We start from the raw sequence: 22,876 nt of genomic DNA, 5'->3' as shown, positions 1-22,876 counted from the left end.
GATGGGGTCTAAAGCTGGCAGCAGTTTTCCAGAGCTTTTGCACACTGCTATTGTATGAACGTTTTCTATTTTCTCAGTGCCAAGTGATTTCAAAAACGGTGATCTGGGATCAAGTTAGTGGAGCACGGTGGGAAGAATCATGGACTCATGGGAGAGACTTGTTCACAAGCAAATTCCTGGGGCTGGGGATATAGCTCAGTTGGTAGAGTGCTTGCCTCACAAGCACAAGGCCCTGGGTTCAATCCCCAGCACCGCAAAAAAAAAAAAAAAAAAAAGTGCATGCACAAGCAAATTCCAGCGTGGCACCAACAAGCACAGGGTTTCTCCTCTCTGAGCCTCAGTTCCCTCATCTGAGAAATGGGAGCAATCCTAGCACCTGCCTCACAACATTGCTGCAGGGAGGAAATTAAATCTCCCACATAGTAGGTCTTCAATAAGTTATGTCTACTATGATTGACCATTGATATGTGAATAGATGGATCCCATTTCAGCCTGTTTCTTCATTTATAAACCACAGATTATTGCAAAAGTCCTCCTGGGACATTTTACAAGGTTGTTGGATAGAGTAATAAGGTAATAGAAATAAGAGCGCATTTTAAATGGCCAAATGCTGCTTAAGTGCAAGGCAGTATTACATGCATTAGTGCCAGAGCGGCAGGGATTATATTGTTGTTAATGTTACTGCTATTATTAATCATCATTATGACGACCACCATTATTATTACTGCTGCCACTATAAAAGAATTCTAATATTGGCCCTTAGATTCCTGCAATATTTCACAATAATCTCTTGGGTTCAGAGTGACTCTGTCTGGAAGGGACACTCGAGGCCATGACTTTTCTATTGAACTTGAACTAATTACACCATCTTTGATCCAGAAATGAATGAGATAAGGACTCCTTTGCATCTGGAAACACAGACATGAACCAGTAACTAGGTATAGAGTGGCGAGTATGTGCCTAACCTGTAATAGAGTTATATCAAGAGTAAGTACCAAGCCCGGCGCAGTGGTGCACGCCTGTCATCCCAGCGGCTTGGGAGGCTGAGACAGGAGGATCACGAGTTCAAAGCCAGCCTCAGCAACTTAGTGAGGCCCTAAGCAACTCAGAGAGACTCTGTCTCTAAATAAAATACAAAATAGGGCTGGGGAGGTGGCTCAGTGGTTGAGTGGCCCTGAGTTCAATCCCCCTGGTACCTCCCGCTCCCCCAAAAGAGAGTAAGTACCAGAGAGAGCTATTACATCCAGTCTCGGCCACTCTCCCTTCAAGAACTGGACTCTGATCTTTTACTTCTCGTCCCAGTTGGCCCTGTGACCTGTTTTGACTCTCCAAGTGCAATGTGAGACTCCAAAGCAGGCCCATTAGTGATCTTCAGCCTTGACCTTGGTTTTTAGACCCTCGCTGCCTCCCGGGGGTACACACAGAGACTCAGATGCTTGACGGACCAGCAGCTCAGGCTGTGGACACAGGTGAGTGCCGTGGATCCCAAGCCTGTGACTCCATTGACTCCCAAGTGGAACAGAACGGTCTCCAAACAGCCCAGTGCAGCCACAGAGGGGAGCGATGGAGGAGATGAAGGATTGCTTTTTCCAGCTGCCAAGTTTGGGGGGGCTTGTGCCCCAGCAATAGTTAAATAAAAGGACGTGGACGTAGGGTTCCAATGCCATGTTCCTAACTCAACTTGGATGGGCAGAGGAGGCTCCCTGGAAGAGATGGGCGGACATCACGCGGGACTCGTGGGTCACTTGCGGGTGGGGAAGCGTTCCGCCGTCAGTCAGCATCAACCTTCCACCCGGCAGGTGAAGGTTTTGAGTCCAAGGCAGGTCCGAGGTGAGGACCAGCAATTAAGCTCTTCTCTCACCTGGCTGATTGTTTCATCTCTTCAGGGATCAGCCCCACTTTCCTGGCTTTAAATCAAAGTGACGGGACTTTCGAATTGGTCCGGGTGCTCATGTATTTGTAAAAATGTCTTTTGCTGGAGGAGGTTTGCTATGTCGAATCTGTGCCCCAAGCACATTTTTATAGTTAAGCTCTATTACAAATGTCTTTTAATTTACTCAGTCATGTCAGGCCTGCATTAAACCAAGAACCAGGGATAATATATATATATATGAGATTCCTTTTTTTTTTTTTTTTTTTTTTTTGCAGTCTGATCAGGGTTTGGGAGGAGGAGAGGGATGAATGAAATCATCCTTTGCCCAAATTTCTATTCTCTTTCTCTCCTCTTTGCTGCTCGGTCTGTGTCCCAGGAACTACAGGAAAGAAGAAGGAAAGACTTCCCAAGGATCTGGCCAGGCTGCCGGGGGCAAGTCTGTGGATGTGTTTGGAGGATTTAAATGGAGTGGAAGGGTCAAGGGCTGGGGATCACGTGACTTTTTTTTTTTTTTTTTTAAAGCAGGCTCCCTTTCTTTGCAGCGGGAGAGAGAACACCCCAGCAGCTCCGGGCTGGTAGGAAAGGGATTCATATGGTTCCAGACCTCAGCAGGGACGCAAGAAGTATTGAACAGGCTGCATCATGGGCAGAACAGGGTTGGGGGGACATGGACTCCTTCCAGGCCTGTCTGCAAGGGCCTCCCTCCTCAAAGATGGCTCTTCCCTCTTTAGCGCCTCTATTTCCACTCTATAAATGGCATTTCACCCAACAGGCCCGTCCCTGCTTCTAAGCCCCGCTGAGAATACGCTCGGGACTCCTCGGGCATATCCTCCACCATGCCCAGGCCACGCCCCACCTCTGGCCCCGCCCCACCTCTGGCCCCGCCCCACCGCTGGCCACGCCCCACCCTCTGGCTGGTCTTAGGCTAGACCCTCTGGTGTCCGTCTTACCCTCCCAGGTCATTTCCCCTGCGCTGACCCCGCCCAGCCCGCGCTGCGCTCTGAGCAGAGCGTCTCTCGCCCCGACTGCACACCCCGGTGGCCGTGGTCCCTCTGAGGGATGGCACCCCAGAGCCCCGCTGGGCACCACCTGCGAGCTTCATCCTTCCTGCGTCCTTCTCTGATCTCAATGCTCCAAACACACTGGCTTCTCGTCCATTATTCAAACGCCCCAGACGCTGGTGAAGTATTCCTGGCCGCAACGTGACCCTGAACCTGGCTCGGCCAGTCCCTGCCAGTAGGAAGGAGGGGCTGACGACACCGCAGGGCTGCGGGGTCGCACACTTCACGGGCCACATTTATTTGGCTCATTAAAAGAGGTAACTGGATTTTCAGGGAAGAAAGGAGCCAGGAGGCCAAGGCCACCTCTGGGGACAGAACGTGGTGGGCTAAGATAGACTTCCATCCCCGTTTCTAGCATAGTGAATTCTTCCAGAGTCGCACGGGTTTGGATGTGCATCCCAACTCTGGGTCTTCCTAGCTGTGCGACTTTGAACAGATCACTCAATTTTTTTTTGAGGCACAGTGGCAACTACTATAAAATGGGGATCTGGGCTCCTAGCCCACTGGACAGAATGTGATTTAAATGAGGTGATGTGTGCGAAGGGTTCAGGATGTGGCTAATACAGAAATGGCAAGCAAGTTGTCATGAAGCAAGGAATCACAGAAGGCTTTGGAATCCAGCTAATACAGGTAAAGTTCGTTGATCCATCAGAAAAATCCAGGAAGTGGCAGGCAGAGCTCAGTCACCGGCTTCCTGGTCTTTAAACACTTCCCATGTGATTTTAACTCATTTCATTTTGGAAACGACTGATTCAGTCCAGGTCATTCACTTTGGAGATACTGAGATCCAGAGAGGGACAGCAACAGGCCCAAGGTCATACAGCACATTGGTATCAGTGATATCAGAATTCGGGTCTCTGAGTCCCAGTCAGGTGGTCTTTCTGCTGGTCCATGGCAAGAAATCACAACAGGGCAGATCAGGTGACCCAAGGGCAGCGTGGCGGAGGGAGCCACACAGGGCTTATGTTCTTGCAGTCCCAGTTCTCTTCCTGTACTCAGTGCCCCTGAGGATGTCTGGAATTCTCTGGAACCTGTCTTGTTTACCATCATGAGTGGACAAACCTGACCTCTTCTCAGGCTGGTATTTGCACCCCGTCATGTGAACATGGAGTGATGAGTGTGTTTGGGGGGACACTGCCCCACGCCTGGAGGATACCTGAGTGGGGACATCAGATTGGCAGGTGGCCAAAGATGCGTCCCAGCGGGGGTACCGCCACCGCTCCAGTGCCCAAGGCAGAGCCTATGCCATAGATGTCATTAAACGTGTCGTCTCGGGTCAAAGCTGTGATTAGGTTCCTGGATTTCTCGGGGACAGTGGAAAAGGCCACGTAGAGACAGATACCAGGAGCAGAGCATGCTCACTACTGTGACGAGCTGCCAGCCCGGAGCTGTGGAGGAGCGGAAGGGAGTCTCAGAAGGGACCCCAGGACGGGGTGCAGGACACTCTTGTTCAGCATCAGAGACTTTGGAGTGAAGGAGCCCAGGAAGAGCCTGGTAGGGGGAATTCTGAGTCTTGTTCTCATGGGAGAGAGGACTGTCAAGGGGAAGGTGAGTCATAGGGACTGTGGACGGCACACTGCATTTCTTACGAATCAGAAGTCCCAGTGGCCAAATTGAAGATCATTCTATAAAAGCATGGGTCTGTGCTCTTTAAAAAAAAAAAAAAATGTCCACGTCAAAAAAAATGAAGGCCAAAGAATGCTCCATCAGGGTGTCTCTCTGACCCTCAGTTTCCTCATCTGAAAATAGGTCTCATTTTCCACAGTACCAGGTCCTCAAAACAATTTGTTCGTGTCTGATAAAGCCGTGGATATCCTCTGCCGTGTGCCGTGCGTGAGAAATGACTATTTTTATGACTACTTATGATAAAACTACCCCAGGACCTGAAATAATTAATTCCTTTTTGGGCAAACCTCATTAATCGATTGCCCAAGCCAATGCTTTATGGAAAGAGCGTGCCTATTGCTTCCGTATGGACACACTCAGCTGCAGCTACGGATTCTCCGCTGCTCGGCTCGGGATGTACTTTCCCACGTGCACCCAGGACTGAAAGGCCAACGTATTTTTGGGACAATTGGAGTCAGCGCGTGGCTCCTAGCAGGCGCCCCGATGCCCTCCTCTGCCTCTGGGAAGTCTGAGGTGGTTTCTGGAAGTTCTCTTAGACCAATGCATTTATTTTTCCCATTAAAGAGCATCAAGTAGATTTTTTCCCCTACCAAAACAAATGTGGGCAACACCAAACCAGCTCGCTTTGTTTAGAGGCCAGCCAGGGCTGCAGGCGGTGGCCCTGGGAACTCACGGTGCCCAGCCCTGGTCCCTGGGGTAGATCCGCCTCCTCTCGGGAAGCCCTCTGGTCCACAGAGGGCGCCAGAGAGGAGACAGAAGAGGCACGTGCACTCAGGGGTCCTGCCCACGGTTGAGGAATGGTTGGATGGGAAGTTCTTGGTGGCAGAGAGAGGTTTTGTTCCTCTTTGACTCTGGCACCTCCGAAGGACCGGTACGGAGGAGATGGTCTTGAATAAAGAGATGGTGGGTCTGGAATGAATGAATGGACCTGGCCTCACTCCCAGTCAGCCATCTCTGGACCCCTGCTTTCTTACCATCATCCGACAGCTTGTCACAGACACGGCTGAAGATTGCACCAGTATCGAGTGAGATTCTGTCGATGGAGGCACATCAGAGATTCTAGTGCAACCCAGGACTTCCTTTGTGGCTCAGCCTTGCCAGGGACTCTGCTTTCCTTGGTACTAAGGAGAGAAGCCCCTGGCTAAGAGGCTGCCCCATTACCCTCCGTGGCTGATCTGAGATGAACCTGGGTCATAAGCCACCGGCCAGTGAGTGACAGATTCGCTCACCTGGTCCCGCCGCCTGCTGGGAGCCTCGACTTTATTAAACCAGATAGTAAAATACCTCCAATCGGGAAGCAGAGCGAAGATGGGGTGGTCGTAAAGTTAACGCTTCTCTTCAAATTCCCACAAAACGTTTTATCCACGGGGGTGATAAAATGGTAAATTCGGTTCCAGATGGTGATTCTGCATCCGGGCCCTGCTCCTCTCTCCAGACTCTCGGGGAAGGTCATTCACCCATTGCTTCATAGTCTGTCTCCACTGACTCCCTCGGCCGCGTGGCAGGAACCGGTCTGAGCTCTTGATGGAAAACCTCTCCTTTCTGTCTTGCAGCCCCTCCGTGAGAAAGGCCCGGTAATTTTCCGCACGCACGCTATTTCCAGAAAACACAAATTACTAGCCCAAGGCTACGCAGCTCAGCAGATGTTGAAGCTGAAGTTCAGACTCAGGCCTCTGTGACCTTAAACAAAGCTCCAGGTTATGGTTACCGTCACATACCCACTGGGCACCTGCGGACACCTCGGGGAGTGCCAGGCTCTGGCGAGGTGTTGGTGACATGGACACGGAGAGCTCACATTCGTGTGTATGCTAATAAGAAGCATTTCCTGCATGCTAATTAAGAATGGTGGCACTCAGCAGCTATTCAGTCAACAGCTCTGCATTACAGAGCCACCATTATCAGGAATATGAAGTGGCGGCAGGTGTGGGCTGAGCGAGGGAGGACCTCAGAGTCCAGTAAGAGAAAATGACTTTCAAATATGTGCCTCTGTGGGGTAGTGACTAATGGTGATTATAATCCAGCCCTTTTTTTACTGGTACTGGGATTGAACCCAGGGGCGCTTAACCACTGAGCCACATCCCCAGTCCTATTTTGTATTTTACTTAGAGACAGGGTCTCACTGAGTTGCTTATGGTCTCACGAAATTGCTGAGGCCGACTTTGAACTCTCGATCCTCCTGCCTCAGCCTCCCGAGCCCCTGGGATGACAGGATACCCCACCATGCCTGGCTATCTATTATCCTTTTCTGTTACGCGGTCTTGCATCTCATAACTGGGCACGTGCTGTGTGTTAGCATAATCCTGGGTTCTGGGTTCGAATAATACCACATCAGTACACAGTGGTGTTGTATGCTTTGGAATTTCCCGGAATCAGAAGCGTAAGGTACGCTACCTTGCTGAGTTAATGACGATGGTGACAACATGAGACGCGTAATTATCTAGGACATAAGTTACAGGGTGATTGAGACCCGACCCCTTCGTCTTAAGAGTCCTGCAGGTTCGACTCAGGAGTCTTTGCTACGATACTGTGTTGTGGTCCATTTATCATTTACATTTCGCACTTGAGGAAACAGCGGCCTCGGGAAGTTCTGTAACTTGCTGACAGTTAACACTTTTGGGTTAACAAGAGATATGGGCGGCTTTCTTTAAAAACAACAGTGAGAACTACGAGAAGCAGAAAACAAAAACACAGCTCAGTTTTTAACCCCAGTTGAAGCAGCAATATGCAAATCAGCCCCAGCACATCATTTTTTATTTATGCCATAAATTAGGCAAATTTCCCTTTCTGAAGCCCTGGAAAATGAGGCTTGATTCCACATATTTTGCATTAATTTCCAAGCCACTTGGCCCCCAATTAGCTTTACAACTTGGTAAACCTGCTTTAAAAGGGGGCATAGAAGGTGGAGGCCTGATTGGAAATCTTTAGGGAGTGAGATGTGGGAGGACCTCTGTCCTTCTCCCTCTGCAAATTGATTCAGAGTTGAGTGGTGCACCTTGGCTTCCAGGATTGCCACGTACAGTCGTATAGGTTGTGCACTGCTTAATTTGGGGGAACCTCCTTCACCAACACTGCTACCCTCATAGGTCTCCTGCAGCCCGGCAGGGAGTTGGCCATATGCATTGCACTCTCTCTGTGCACCCTGCTGATAGAGGCAAGGAAAGTATGAGATTCTGTCTTGGCAAGTAAAAACTGAGGCTTGAGGAGATGAAGTGACTTCTGCCAGCATTACACAACACATCAGTGGCAGAGTTGGGATCCAGGCCCAGGCGTACTCTAATGCAGTGCCCACCATGCTCAGAAAGTTCACTTCCAGAACATTCTTCTTGGCACCTCCTCCCCATTCCCATAACTCGAAAGCTCGGGGGAATGTCCACTCAAACCACCCAGAGCACATTCTCAGCTGTCCCATTGCCATCCCAGAGGGGGACCCAGTACTGAAGCTTCTCTCCACTTTGAATCAGAGTGGGCGCGCCCCTCTCCTCTCGCCCTGCGCCACCCCAAATCCTACGGTAAACGCTGTTGACCCAGGTGGTGCCAAGGTCCTGCGGTTTCTGCAAATGCTTTTACTTCCTCTGCCCCAACACTTTGGGTCTCAGTTGAGGACCGTGTGCCGTTCACTCACTACTCAGTGAACCAGCTGAGACCAGAGAGATCATGAGACCCAGCCCCCAAGCCCAAGGGTCCTGCCGTCCAGAGGGGAAGGAGCCCCGACCACAGATGCTTCAGGCTGTTTCCCGCTCTCTGGGCCTTGGTTCCGGGTGAGGACCCAGCTCGGCCAGCAGGAGTGAGCTGGTGTCCTCTGAGCCCTGGAGGAAAGCAGCTGGGGCCAGCAGAGCCTGCACCAGGGCATGAGCCTGGGTGGCCGTGCTCTCTGCCATGGGGCGCGTTGACCACCCCAGGCAAGGCGGCTGGATGGAGCACGAGCCACTGACCACCCATCTACCTCCTGGTGGGAGAGGCTGAGCGGACAGACCATGTTCCTCTTTGCAACCTGAAGCGGGAGGTACGAAGGGGCTGTGTGAGGAGATGGGTGTGCAGCGCCGTGACCTGGAACAGTAGTGTCCATAGGACTTTCTGGAAAGACGGAAGCGTGTGTTCACTCTGCGTTGTCCAAGGTGGCAGCCGCTACCGCGCAGGGCTGCTGGGTGCTTGAAGCCTGGCTGAAGTGACCGAGGCATCAAACTTGAACTAAATGTCGACTGACTTGACGATCCTCACGGGGCTCGTGGCTACCATACTAAACGGGGTTGTGCGGAGGTAAGGCTCGGGGAGGCCCAATGTCCGGGGCGCTGAGGTGAGGAGGAGGCGGGGGAGAGGGGGTGCAGCCCGCAGGTGCACAGAGAGAGGTGCACAGGGGCCAGGAAGGGGAGACAGGAGCTGGTCCCCGGACCCTCTGAGCCCCAGGTCTCCAGAATCCCTGCAGCAGTTGACCTTACTCTTGAGCCACCCAGACTGTGTTCTCTCTTCGTCTATTTGGGCTTGTAGAACAAAAAAAGCAGCAACCGGACGTCTGAGCATCAGACATTTATTCCTCACAGATCCAGAGCCCAGCGAGCCCAAGAGCTTGGTGCTGGCAGGTCCAGGGCCTACCCAGGGCGCACCTGGCACCTTCCGGCTGGATCTCCCCCCCCACCCCGGGAGGGGCGTGGGGCTCCCTCTGGCCTCTTTTTAAGGCCACTCACGCCAAACCCCCACCTCGCACCACCGTCTCTGGGAATTGGGGGGGGCACGCCCTTCAGACCCTAGCCCCGGAAATCCAGCAGGTGGGATTCCAACGTAGTGCCAGCACACATCTGAGAACCAGAGGCTCAGCCCACGGTCATGGGGGTCCCCACGACCAGCCACCCCAGCATGTCAGAGCTAAGTGACTTGGTCAAGGTCTCTCAGTCAGAGACCAGCCTCTCCTGGGCTCCAGAACCTGGCTCTGCACCACACGGTACTGACTCGGGCTGAGCCAGCCGGGCTCTGTCCCAGACGGCGCTCCGTCGGCGTCTGAGCTCACCCGTGTCTGTACGACCTGAGGCTCTGGCACTATTCTAGGTCTCAATCTGGGTGGGACCAGAGAAGGAAACTGTCACCCAGGCTCAGACACCCAGACCCCTTTCCCTCTAAGATGGTTCTTAGCGCTGACCACGGGCTAGGCTGAACCCATCACCTGGCTCTAAACCAGCCCGATGGTCCCTGCGTCCAGCTTGTCACCCAGGAAGGGCACTGGCCACCGAGCCGCCCCTTCCTCAGCCCTTCCTGGTTCCCCACACCCCAGACCCCTCTGGGACACCTGGCCCGGGGACCTGGCCTCCCAGAGCCGCCTCGGTTTCCTCCTGCTGGTGACGTGGGCCATCTGCTTGCCTGGCTCCATTCCCGGGTGCCCTGAGTCCGGAGCCAGCTCAGCAAGCAGGAGCCAGGGCTGGATCTCAGCTCCGGCGAAGCAGGTTTCCTGCAGTTACTGGCCCAGGGTTGGCGACGCGAATCTCCAGCAGAGACGAAGCCAGAGGCCTGCCAGGGACAGACGCCCGTGGGAGAGATCCCCTCGGATCCCCTCAGATCTCAGAACGTACACTTGGGGGGAGCGGGGATTCCATGGTTTCTAAGATCACTTTACAATGGGAGTCGGGAGACAGGAAGGAGGCCAGGTCCTGGCTTTGACCCCGAGAAAGCGCTGTCCTCGTCTCTGGGTCTCCCTCTTCCATTACATAAAAACCTTGAGGGGCGGACGGAGCCAGGTGGGGGTCTGAGGAACGCTGCCACCCGATGGAGATGACAGCAAGGGATGCTCTGCCTCTGCCAGCCCCTCCTCTGCAGCAACCCCCTCAGGAGGTGGCCTGAGCGTAGCCCATCCCCCTCCCCCATGTCCAAATGCCAGCTCAGGGTGACAGAGTGACCGGCCTGCCCAGGGACACCCAGAAGCGGCCTACTGACTTCCTCTCAGGTTGTCTGGATCTCAAGTCTGTGCTTCTGACCCGCTTTGTTCTCCGTCCCCCATTTGCGACTGGACATTTACTGGCTGTTTTTGCAGCTGCCAAAAAAGACCAAAGAGAAGGCAGATCCTGCACCAACCTGCGCTGTGGCCGCAAAGTTTCTCCTTGGGGATGAATCGAGCCACGGGGGGAAAAACCGCATCCCGTATTACCCTGGGAAAGAGAGGTGGCTTCGGCGAAGACCCGGCGAACTGGCCATCTGTGCGTCCGTGGGCACAAAGACAGGGTTTCCCCCTCTCTTGGTGAAGCAGATTTCTCTCCTCCTCCATCTTTTATTGTGGCGCTCCTCAGTGATTCCGCATCTCTGAGCTCACTGATTTCCCCGGCAGTCATCCTACCAGGTAGGACCCTGTTATTAGCCTCTTTTCGGTGCAGATCGAGGTTTAGAGAGAGACTGCCTAAGACCACACTGATATACGAAGAAGAGGCCGGAATTAAATTCAGGTCTTGGGATTCCAACTCCACCTCCCCACAAGGAAGATGAAGATGAAAGGCCTTTGAACACAGTTAGGCCGTGGCTAAGGGAGATGTGGATGCGTAACATTCATCTGAGACCCTTAGTAAGGAGGCATATAATCCGATCATCCATCGATCACCCACAGACATAAAAAGTGATGGAGGACCAGGGGAGGAAGTAACTGGTATGGGAGCACAGAGGCTAAAGAAGTCTTCAAGAAAAAGAGAATTCAGGGCGGGGTTTTGAAGGGTGGATAGGAGTTCACAGGTGAATAATCATAATAGCAACCATGGCAAATTTTTACCTAGCAAAGCACGTGTAAGGAGCTAAGTACGTACACACACACTGGTTATGGTTAATTCTTTTTTTTTTTTTTTTTTTTTTTTTCAGTGTTGGGGATTTGAACCCAGGTCCTTGTGCTTGTGAGGCAAGAACTGTACCAACTGAGCTATATCCCCAGCCCTGGTTATTCCTAGTAAAGGTACAAATGGCCTTCCACTTGACACATCAGGTCAGAATAGGCTCAAAGGATTAAAACAAATAGTTTGAGATCATGATGCTAAAATCAGCCAGCTGGGAATTTTAATCTCATGTTCTCAAAACAACCAGTTACCCATTTTCCTGGATGACGGTCTAGGTGACAGGAGTCGCCTGAATAGGACCAGAATGAGGTTTCATCCAGAATCCGTCAGAAGGCAGGCCTGGCAGAGGCTGAGATGGACGGTGTTCTGTCTCACAAGCTGATTCGGGCACCTGACCTTGGCCTCCAGGTGAGAAAACATCTCCCCTCTGGGCGTGCGGTTGACCCACCTGGCTCTCCAGGATGGCCTGAGCTTTGTGTCTGGCCACGTGTTGTGGGGTACCCACCTCGTAGCCGGGGACCTAGCCCGAGCCTGGGCTTGTCGGGCCCCACACCCTCAGGGACTGACCACGAGACCCCACGCAGGTGACTGCCTCTTTCTAAGCCTCAGCTTCCTGCTCCCTGAAATCGGGTCAGCGTGGGATGCAACTGGACGTGCAGCCAAGCAGTGACTCGGGATGAGCACATGGAGCCCCCCGGCTGGGGGAGCCCCTGAGCGGCACTGTGAGGTGTTGTCACTCTCTTCCGACCCCTGGTCCGTACAAAGCGCCTAGATTCCCTAGTCCCATCCTTGCCCTACACCAGGAAGTTCCCTGACGATGATAGTAATTTTTTGGTGACCCATTGTATGGATGGAAATACTGAGGTTCGCAGGTAGGAAATGGTTGAACTTAGGTCCTGAAGGGAGGGGCTCAGGGAAATCAATGCGACACAGTGCGAGCTCCCCATTTGTAGAGTGGGGGACCTTGCAACAGGAGAGATGGCAGCCGGAGCTGCAGCGTGGAACAACGAACCAGCCAGACAGCTCCCCATCTCTCCGGAAAGCTGCTCCTTTCCACGTCCGGGAAGGATAATCCCTACGTGCATCTTTTTGGAAGCTGGAATAATCCTAGTTAATTTCGGTCACTGCTATGCTGGTCCTCGGTGAGCAGGGTGCTGGACCCACCCCGGTGGCTGCTCATTCACGGCGGAGGTGGCTTTCCTGTATGTTCAGAAGCACAGCGGGCTCCAGCTTGGAAGCCCCTGCGGTCAGCCTACCTGGATTCCACGCTGACCTGGTCACTTTCTAGCACACTCCCTGGGGCTCCTTCTTAGCTTTTGTTTCCTCATCTACAAGCTGCAGGGCAATTACGCAGATCAGATAAAATAACCAACGTAAGCGTCTGACATATATTAAGTTCTCATTAGCTGTGATAATTATGGATTAATTGCCTACAAATAAAATGGCCACCTGTATCACTTTCTGACTCACTTCAATTCGCGCTTTACTCAGGGGCTTGCTTTACGCCAGGAACTCTGTGAGGCTTTGGGGACACATTCGACCGGCATCGGACAAATATTTATCAGCCCTTGCCCCACAACAGCTTACTCTGTGCATGCGCTCGACGGGTAAGGATATAAAAGGCACTTGGGGACTTGCAGAGTTTGTACTGTGTGCATGTAAGGTACATAGCACGATGCTGTAAGATACTCATTTATGTATAGATACAAATATAAATAGTAAAATGGTTACTATGGAGAATCAAGTTAGCATATGCATCATCTCATGTAGTTATTCATTCCCTCCCCCTCCCCCACGGCAAGAGCAATTATAATCTCAGCAAACATCTTAACTACAATATATATACTCAGTGTTCTGGCGCGGGACGGGGTTTGGTGTCAGACTGCGACGCCTTCCTGGCTTCATGATGTTGGGGAATCTGTGCCTCAATTTCCCTCATCCTTACAAGGGGGATCATAACTGCATCTCTCTGGTGGGGCTGTTGGAAGGGTTCTTTGCGTGATCTACTTAAACACTTATCACATGACTTAGAACAAAGCGGGGCGTGGTGGCGCATGCCCATCATCCCAGTGGCCCGGGGAGGCTGAGGCAGGAGGATCGCGAGTCCGAGGCCGGCTTCAGCAACATAGCGAGGCCCTGAGCCACTTTGTGAGACCCTGTCTCGAAATAAAAAATAATTTAAAAAAATGGGCTGGGGATGTGGCTCAGGGGCAAAGCACCCCTGGGTTCCATCCTGGTACCCAAAAAAAAGAACAAAAACTGAGAACAAAAATCGACACTCAGTAAGTGCTGTTTTCATTGCTTGGACACAGTCCCTGCCCTGTTGTAGTTCCGCCTGTCCTGTGGGTCTACTGACCTCCTTCCAATTCGCCATCATTTTGTCCCCTGGATGCCCTCCTGTTCCTGCCCCCCTGCCTAGAGTCACAACCACAGAAGGGCTGTGCCTGAGGAGCGAGTCACCAGAGGATTATGCAAATATGCAAATCCAGGAAGTCTGTTTACCCGGGCCTGCTTCTCAGCAGCGTCGCCCCCTCCTTGAGAACGCTGCTCCCACCGTTGCCTCTAGTGGACGTGGCACCTCGGCTGGCCGTCCTTTGTTCCAGCTCCCAAGCAGGCAGCCCGGGAGGTGGAGGGGTGTTGGGGGGAGGAGCGGGTCCCCTGGTCTTTTTTGAGGGTGAGCATGTGCAACCCGCCTCCCTCTCCCTCCCACTTGCTCCTGTGTCCCTCTCTCCAGCTCCGGAATGAAGCGTTCTCAGGATTTCTCACTACCCTGCTGGAGAAATCTCTCCTCTGACTCAGTGGTCCCTGTCCCAAGGCCAGCTCAAATGCTCTCTGCCTTTGTGAACCGTCCCTGGGGAGAAGCTCACTTCTCGCCTGGGAGCGGGTAGGTTTCCGGTGTCCTCCACCAAAGCACTTAGCATGCACCCTGGTGGCTTTCACCTGCAGATCTCTCTTTCCGGGCTGCAGTGACTTGGGAGAGGGACCTCAGGGTCTGCACAGGCGTGGTGCTGTTGACTGGGTGTCTGTGTCCTCCCAGGCGCAACAGCCCACAGAGTGACGGCAGGTGGAGGTGGAATTTTTGAAAGTAATCAGGTTTTGATGAGGTCCTGAGGGTGGAGCCCCCGGGGTGGAATGAGGGACCTTATAAGGTGAGGCGATCAGAGCTTGGGAGGGGGCTGGGGCTCGCCTGGCACATGTGAGGCACTGGGTTCGACCCTCAGCACCACCTAAAAATAAATAAATCAAATCAAGGTATTGTGTCCATCTACAACTAAAAATCATACTACTACTACTAATAATAATAACAAAAAGAATGTTTAAAAAAAAAAAAGATCAGAGCTCTTTCTCTTGGTCATTCGGCTAGAATGTGGACATCTGCAAACCAGGAAGAGAGCCCTCACCTTGATCTTGGACTTTCTAGCTCCCAGAAATGTAAGAAATGAAATGCTGCTGTGGATGCCTTCCAGTCTAAGGTATTTTTGTTACTGCAGCCTGCATGGACTGAGACGTGTAGGAAGTGCTCAGCAAGCGCGCGTGAGCGAATGCATAAATAGTTTTTCCCGGGACAGTCTCTTCTGATGTCCTTTTTCCAACAATTCACCTGTCAGTCTGCATCTCGGGTCCTACGACCTCTGAATCTTGACAGTGATATTGAAGTTCAAAGCCACACAACAGGAGCATTTGGAACAGAAGCGTGTTTGCACCAGGAACGGAAGACTTCTCACTGGCCAAGTGCAGCAATGGGGACCGGGGCCGCACACCACCCTCTCTTCGGCTTCTACTTTGGCGTCCATCATTTCAATCTTTATGCCAACATCTGCTTCCCACCAGCCTCAGGGGAGTTGCTTCCTTGGTGCCTGCTCTTTGGAGCAGTTTGTTCTTTGGAAAGCAGGACAGCGTTGCTTATGCCCCTAATGTGTATTGGGTGCTTTTACGCAAGTTATGTAATCCTTATGACTATCCTCCTGGGCTGCTGCCATCAGTCTCCTTCTCCTCCCTCCATCCACAGAGGATGGGATGGAGGCTCAGAGAAGACAGTCCTGCCAAAGGGTCACACATCCCCAAGCCCCGGAGCTGGGCTCTGGACCCAGGTTGCTGCAGTTTCAAAGTCACGCTTCTTTTTCTAAAAATCTAATTCCTGGGCCCAGCTCATTTGAACTCTCCAAAATGCCTCACCATGGCCTGTTAGGTGTTTGGCAATTTGGCTCCATGAAGGAAACCAGGAGCTGTTGTAAGGGGGCAGTGCCGCCCCGCATTCCATGGACACCTTCCTTGGGGAATTCTGACTGCTTTTTATTTTACTCCTTTTTCCTTGCAACATGTCAAGCCATCGGCGATGTGTCTCCCTGAGAAATAAGAGCCAAGCGCAGAAAGCAGACAGAGCAAGGCCACCCCTAGGCTGGAAAGAGCTGCATTCTGCTGACTCTGGGCATTGCCCACACCTGGTGGCTTCTGAGGTTAGGATTTGCCTCCCTTCTCCTCTGGGTTCCTAAGCATAGCTTTGAGCGCCCCTAGTGGACATCTGCGGCATGGGCGGATTGCAGAAATTGTGCCAAATAGGAGAACCAGCAAACCAAGCCGGTTGGAACAGCTTGCAGGAACAGGCTCAGGAGTAAAAAGCAGAAAACAAGCCCCTCTGAGCAGGAAACATTCTTTTGCCTTGGAAGGACAAGGAAATGAATGGAACATTATTTTCCTAATGCCCCGCTGAGCCACGTGAACACAAGAAGAGTCCCTGGAGCTTGGATGAGGTGGTACCTGGCGGGGTGGGGGTAGGGGTGGGGGTGGGGGGCAAACTCCACACACAGAATGTCAATCCATAATGAAAATAGTCTTTAAGTGAATCTAACAACAATGCGCATTAGAGGCCGGGAGAAGCAGCAAATCTGAGTCTTATTGAGCAATATTGAATTTGCTTTATTAATTCAAGGGAAAGAGAAAAGAAATTACACTGAAGCTCTGCACTCTTAGCACGTAGTTACAATTATCCCCCATGTGCATATCTCAGACAATAAGGAGCCTCTTCAAAAACAAGTTATACTTTATACTTATTCATGCCTTACAGCAAAATGGCCCAGAGAATCACGTGCCCTGCATGAGAATGTAGCAACAAGTTCCTTTCAAGTATTTGCAAATCCCCTCCCTCCACCACACACAGAGGGACTAGCCTGCACTCTGAATGACGGACGCGATGGTCCTCCATCTGACATTACGGACGTTAGGCTCCAGGTTAAAAATAGAATTTATTGCGGAAGGTCAATCTTCTCCAAATGCACCATGAGAATTGGCGATGCTCATTGGCTACCCTCGATCCCTCCTCGTGACTCAGAGACTCAGTAGAGCCACATGGTTATTAATGAGCCTTCTGAAGTAGTACATCAGTTGACTTTAATTTGGTGGTGACCCCAAGTTAATTAAAAATATATACTGGCTAGCCATAGTGTGGAGCAGTTGGAAACAAGAGTGTGGAATGTCTTAAAATTGAACACACACACACACACACAAACACACACACAGAGGAAATAGGATGTGGCAGCTTCGTCTTGTATAACAATTCAATCTGTGCCATTAAGACAGTTTTCTTGGGGGGTTGTGTGTTGGAGACTATAGACCCCAGAGGTAGAATCACTTTAGAAAAGCCAGCAAGCTGAAGGGTAGTTCTGGATTCTCTGAGTGTGTGTGTGTGTGTGTGTGTGTGTATTAGTCACAACACAGATTCAAAAGGGCCATGGAGGAGGGAGATCTGGACCTCGTTCAAGGCCACCAAGCCATTGTTGGATAGAGAGAGCTAATTAAGAAAGGGCTTGCTGTGGTGGATGGGATTTATTTCAACCGAATCTCTTTCCCCATCTTTCCCAGGGAAACTGCCCAGATCTGTGCACATTTTGCATCTCACTGCCTCATAAAGGGGCTTCTTAATGATATGCTTTGTTAAACAAAAGGTAATGAATTATTTCCTCCGCCCTGCACTGGAGACTCCCCATGTACAGAGAAGGCGTTGGGAGATAAAATGCCTGACTGATGCTGAGGAGGGCACTCCAGGCCAGAGGAGGAAGAGTTTTTAAGGGAGAGGGACCCAGAGTTGGGGCCCAGGGAGCTGGGAGCTGTCCGAGGCCTTCGGTGCTGAAATCAGGTGTGCGTAGGGGGTGGAGGGGAGGGGGGGCAGAGCTCCCCATGGCGATCAGGCACTGCCTGTCCCCTTAACTTCAGCTCAAGATGATCCAGACGAGATTGGACTCCAGCTAGGCAGGGCGCGTGCCCTCCTGCTGTCTCAGCCTGGTCAACACTGCAGCTGCCTGCTTCTCCTCCTCCCGCCCCCACGTGAGGAGTGAGTTTCTGGGAACCAGAGTGGGACCTTGACAGCTGGCAGGTCAAATGGCCCAAGAGCACACACACCCCCACCCCCCCACACACACTCATGTCTTGGTGTCCTGGGCAAATCCCTGCAGCCCTTGGGGTTAACTTTGGGGTGAGTTGGGTGTCTCATTCCTCTCTCTATCCCAACCCCCAGACCACAACTTTTCCTGGGGGACCTTGGCAGAGTGGAGACAGGGTGCTGGCTCCAGTTCTGGGCAGGAGGAGCTGCCGGGCTGCCAAACTTGGACCCCTCCTCCCACCCAGCAAGCACGTGGCAGGTGAAACTAGCACCCCCTCCCCTTCCTAACGGTGATCCGAGAGGCAGGTGAGGCTTTCAGGGGAGGGAGGAAGGGGGAGTCCACTCAGGTCCCCCACAGCCCCCTCATGTCCCTTCTCACTCCTCTGACAAGTTCTGGGACCCCTGAGCCCCTTGCACCGACCTCCGGCAAAAACCACACCCAAGTCCAGTTTCCTGACGCCCAGGTTGGGATCTGCCCAGTGAGCAGCCCCTCCGGGACGCCCGAGCCTCAGGAGGCGACGGTGCCCCAGACGTGCCGGCTGTTCAGGTCTAGACCTCAGTTGCAGGGCGGGTCAGCTGCCCCCTCCTGTCCTCTCTCCTGAGGGAGAGGATTATCTGGCACCCAGCCCCGGGTGCGGTGCAGAGCCTCGGGCGTCTGGGGCTTGGAGGCGACCCCACTCCGAGGGCCTCCTCCAGGGCTGTCATGAGGAGTCAGCCCCGTCGCCAGGCGAGGCGGAAGAGGGAACCCGCAGCCAGAGCCGCCGGAGTCCTTCAGACACCTCCCCGCCTCCACGCTCACCAGCCCGGGCCAAGGGGACGCGGCTCCTCGCCCCGATTCGGGCAGCCGCCTCCGCTCCCCAGCCGAGCGCGGCGAGGGATGCACGAGTCCCCGGATCCGCCGCGACCCCCCGCCGCCCCGCGCTCGCGACAACTTTGCCCCCTCCCCGGCCCGCCCCTCGGGGCGCTTACCTCCCGCCAGGGCGGCCGCGGGGCTCCCCCGGAGGAGCAGAGCGACGAGCAGCGAGATCGCGCCGAGTCCCGCGGCGGGCGGCCGGGCCGCGGGCATCGTGCTGCCGGGGGCGCGGAGCCGGGGCTGCGGGGCGCCGGGAAGGGGGCCGACGGCGAGCGGGGAGCGGCAGGCGGGCGCCGGGGAGGGGCCGCGGGCCGGGGCAGCCGCCGGAGCCCCCGGGCGGACGCGCAGCCCCGCGATGGCTCTGGCCGAGCTGCGCCGGGCGCGGGCGGCGGGCGAGTGAGGAGGAGCCGGCGAGCGAGCGAGCGCCGAGCGGCGCGGGGAGGAGGGGGCTGGGGCCGCGGCTGTGCGAGCGAGCGAGTGCAGGGAGGGGGCGGGCGGGCGGCGAGCGACAGGGGCCGCCGGCGTCCGGGGTGGCGTGCCAGCCTCGGCCTCTGGCCGCCCGCCCGCCGGCCCTGCAAAGTTTAACGCCAATTCCCCGGCGTCCTGCGCGGGCGAGCGTTGCCTCTCTGCCGATGCTCACGGCAGCCCTGGTGGCCAGGCGAGCCCGGGGAGCGCCCTGACCATTCTGCAGACGGTGACATGGAGGCCTGGAACCTGAGCCCGGGCCAGAGCGCTCCAAGGCGCAGCCTTCCGGAGGGACCCCAGCTCCACTTCTCGGCAGGCCCCTCTGCGCCCCCGGCCGCCCTCGTCCCTGCCAGGGTCCTGGTGTCTAAGCGAGGCCCCATCAGCTAGGAAGTCTGACTCTGGCTCTCCAGGGGCAACGCCAGTGCCACAGAACTGTGCATCTGGTACCAGGCCATTCTCCACCCCTCTGCAGCCCAACGGGTCTCTTAATCAAGAGTCGCCCCTGCTCTGATCCAGCTCCTTCTCCCACGTGCTCCTTTAGTAGGGCCCTGGGGCCCCCAGGGCTTCCCCTGAGACTTCCTTTCCCTGTCTCAACTGAGGTCCCAGGCTCCCCCTCTAGGGGCCCCTTGCCCAGTTCTGATCCTCAAGCCACTTGTCTTTTCTCCACAAATAGAGGAACAATAGATGGAGGAGACCAGCACCCACTTGGGGACAAGTATTGGCCAAGGGCCAGGTTGGGGACACAAGCCCCAGGGAAGGGAATGTCTTGTATTGCAGTCTTGACAATCCCCTGCGGGCTGCCAGGCCTCCCACCCCATTTAGACGGCCCTGCTCCCCCTACCCCACCTTGCCACGCCATGGACACGTGGCAGCCTGAGCAGCAGAGGGAGCAGATGGAGGGAAGGTTGCAGGCAGCCAGGGGAGGAGGGTGGAGCCTGGAGTCCCTGGAAAGAAGGGGTGGGGGTGGTGAGCCTTGGGTGGGGGAGGACAGGAGGGAGGAGGGAGGGAGCATCCTGCAGGGTTCCCGAGGACCCTCCACGCCCTGCGCCTTCCCACCTACTCATTCACAGGACTCTCCTCCACGCCACGCAGGATAGGCCCAGACCTGCATCGGCCCCTGGGGACAGAGAACCCCCTCCCCATCAAATCCAGCCCCCCGGGCTGCAGGGAGTTCTCGTTCCCAGCAGCGAAGCCAGTCGGGGGTTTATCAAGAGGGAGGTCGAGGCAGGAGCGCAGAGGGTGGGTTTCTCCTCTGGTCCAAGATGGTGGCACTCTCCAGGGCTCTGCTGTGCCAGGTTGGCAACCCTGGAAGGAGCCAGCGGCCTCGCCTGTCCTGTGGCCCAGCAGGCAGAGCGCCAGCAGGCAGTGGGCACACGGATACTTGTTGAGCAGGGACATCAGGACGCAAGGAAGATGGCGGGAAAGAGAAAATAAGCCAGGGAGGCGCGGACACCTAGGTAATGCTCACTGACTGGGTGCTGGGCGGGGCAGGGCATGGCATCTCCTTTTAATTTCACGGCGAGCTGTGGTCATCTCCATTCGACAGGTAAACGTGGGACCCTGAGGAAGAGGACCAGCCCAGCCGAGGTCACTCAACTCAGCCAAGAAGTGACGCATGTGGCAGGGTTAAGGCCAGGTCTGGGTCCAGAGCTGGGGGATCCCTTTCCCCTAACATGCTACTTCCCAGGAACTGGGCGGCTGCCTCTTCACTCTAATGTGGTGGCTCTTGCTGGCTCTTGGACACTTCCTTGTGACCACGGTGACTGAAAGTCCACTGTCACACTCACTCATCGTTCAGGACACTGGGCCTTTAGCCGGAGTCTTATAGGGACAAAGTGATGCAGTAAACTATGAACCCACTGACCACATGGCTAGGACCTACTCACGCCCTTTGTCTGCTGAAAATGGCACAAAAGAAAGTCCTAAGAGAAGGAGACGCAGACCTGGTGGCCTGAAGTGGGAAGTTGAGAAGGTCAGCAGATCACCCAGGAGGAACATCAGGATTTTTTTTTTTTTTTTTTTGGTACCAGGCATTGAACTCAAGGGTGCTCACCTGCTGAGCCACATCCCCAACCCTGTTTTGCATTTTATTTAGAGACAGGGTCTCACTGAGTTGCTCAGGGCCTCACCGCTGACTTTGAACTCCCGATCCTCCTATCTCAGCCTCCAGAGCTGCTGGGATGACAGGCATGCACCACAGGCCCGGCTAATTTGTTTTTCTTCTATATCCTCAGAACCCAGCCCCATGGCTGGGCCTGGGGCAGGTGTTTGGCAAACACATAAATGAATACGGAAGGAGGAGGAGGTTTGTGGACACCGGCTACCCGCCAGCAGCAGACTAAGCCCTTGACCCACCTTCCCCTTTCAGATCCTAACAGCCACCCTCACGCTCCACTTCCCATTTTACAGGTGGGTAAACTGAGGCTCAGCGGCAGTAGGAGCCTGAGTGGAACTAGGATTTAAGTCAGGCCAGGATGTCCACCTTCCTCACACCTGGTGGCCTTCTCCAGGGACCTGTCCAGCGAGCCCACCCAGGCCTGCCCTAGGTGGCTGACACACAGTTGAGTGGGTTGTCAACTGACCAAACATCCACGAGACAGCCTCCTCCAAGGACATTTGGGTTGTGGTATTTTCTCAAGAGCATTTAGAAAACACTGCTGTCTCGTAAGGACACTTCTTAGAAATATATATATATATAATTTTTTCCTTTTGCAAGAAGAAGTAGCATAATTAGACTAGAATTCTGCAGAGCCAGAAAAATCTTCTCCAAGGCAACTTTCATGCCCATTTACCAGATGAGGAAACTGTGGATTAGGGAGACAAACTGCCTCCCTCAACCACACATAGTGATGTCCCCTTTGATCTTGACTTGAGCTGTCCTGACCACCACCAGGCCCTTGTGGCAGAGGTTGTAGAGTTAGAGAGGACCTCCCGCTACCCACGGCCACCCACCGCTGCCGGGTGACCGACTGGCTCGCCTGTGGTTAAAATTAGCCCCGTGGAGACCCAGGGTTAGAGCCCGGCCTGCCTCTTCCCTGCGGGAGGAACAGGGTAAGTGAGTTGGCCTCTCTGCGCCTTATTTTCCTCCTCTGAGAAGTAGGGATATAAATAACCCTCCCGCACAGAGGGACTGACGGAAGTGGGTCACGCCGGCCTCGGATGAGAGGGTGCCCCGGCACATTTTGCGTCGGGTTATGGAGAGGACCCCTTGCACGGAGGTGCCCAAGCCTTTGACCCAGCACTGGGCGCACAGCTGGAACGACCCTCATGGTCACCGTGCTCAGTTCAGAGACTCCAGGGAAAACACCAGGCTCATTCTGAGACACTCCCTGTTCGGAGACACTGAGCCAAGTTGGGAGTCTGGGGCCGATTCCTCCTCGTGGACTTGCTGTGTGACCTTAGGTGAATCACCGGTCTCTCTGGGACTCCATTTTCCAGTCTGTCTATCCACTTATCCGCTCACCCATACACGACCCATCCGCTCACCTATCATCCGTCAGTCCCTCTCCGCCTCCCTTCCATGCACATACCCATCTATCCACCCACCTGCCCACCCACCCATCCCTCTGTTCTCCCTGCTACCCAACGACCCCTTTATCCACCCACGCACTCATCCACCCACCACCCACTTATCCGCCTATCCGTCCGCCCATCCATCTGGGTGAGGTGCTGCAGATTCCTCCTCCTGTTCTCCGGGGCTGACCTTTAATGAAATCTGAGACCACAAGGGCCCAGATTCCTTCCACTTCTAACCATCAATGGCAGCGCAGCACCGTGGTTCCAAGTCTGGCCTTTGAAACCCGACGGGCTTTAACTCGTATGCTT

General features: G+C 54.2%; 1 protein-coding gene across 3 annotated transcripts in view; it reads right to left on the bottom strand.

Moving 5' to 3' along the window:
- The window catches only part of SEZ6L (seizure related 6 homolog like), a 173,315-nt gene extending 154,182 nt beyond the window's left edge, over positions 1-19,133 (bottom strand). Inside the window, exon 1 of one of the 3 annotated variants that reach the window (XM_079151303.1) lies at positions 18,703-19,133. In XM_079151303.1, coding sequence (XP_079007429.1) covers positions 18,703-18,799 — 97 coding nt within the window. In that variant the 5' untranslated portion in view covers positions 18,800-19,133. The remainder of the gene's footprint in view (positions 1-18,702) is intronic. The other 2 variants (XM_079151302.1, XM_079151301.1) reach the window with 2 other exon arrangements.
- Between the last annotated feature and the right edge of the window lie 3,743 nt (positions 19,134-22,876).

Source organism: Sciurus vulgaris, assembly GCF_902686455.1.
Source record: "Sciurus vulgaris genome assembly, chromosome: 8".
NCBI lineage: Eukaryota > Metazoa > Chordata > Mammalia > Rodentia > Sciuridae > Sciurus > Sciurus vulgaris.
This window is presented reverse-complemented; position numbering and strand designations above follow the sequence as displayed.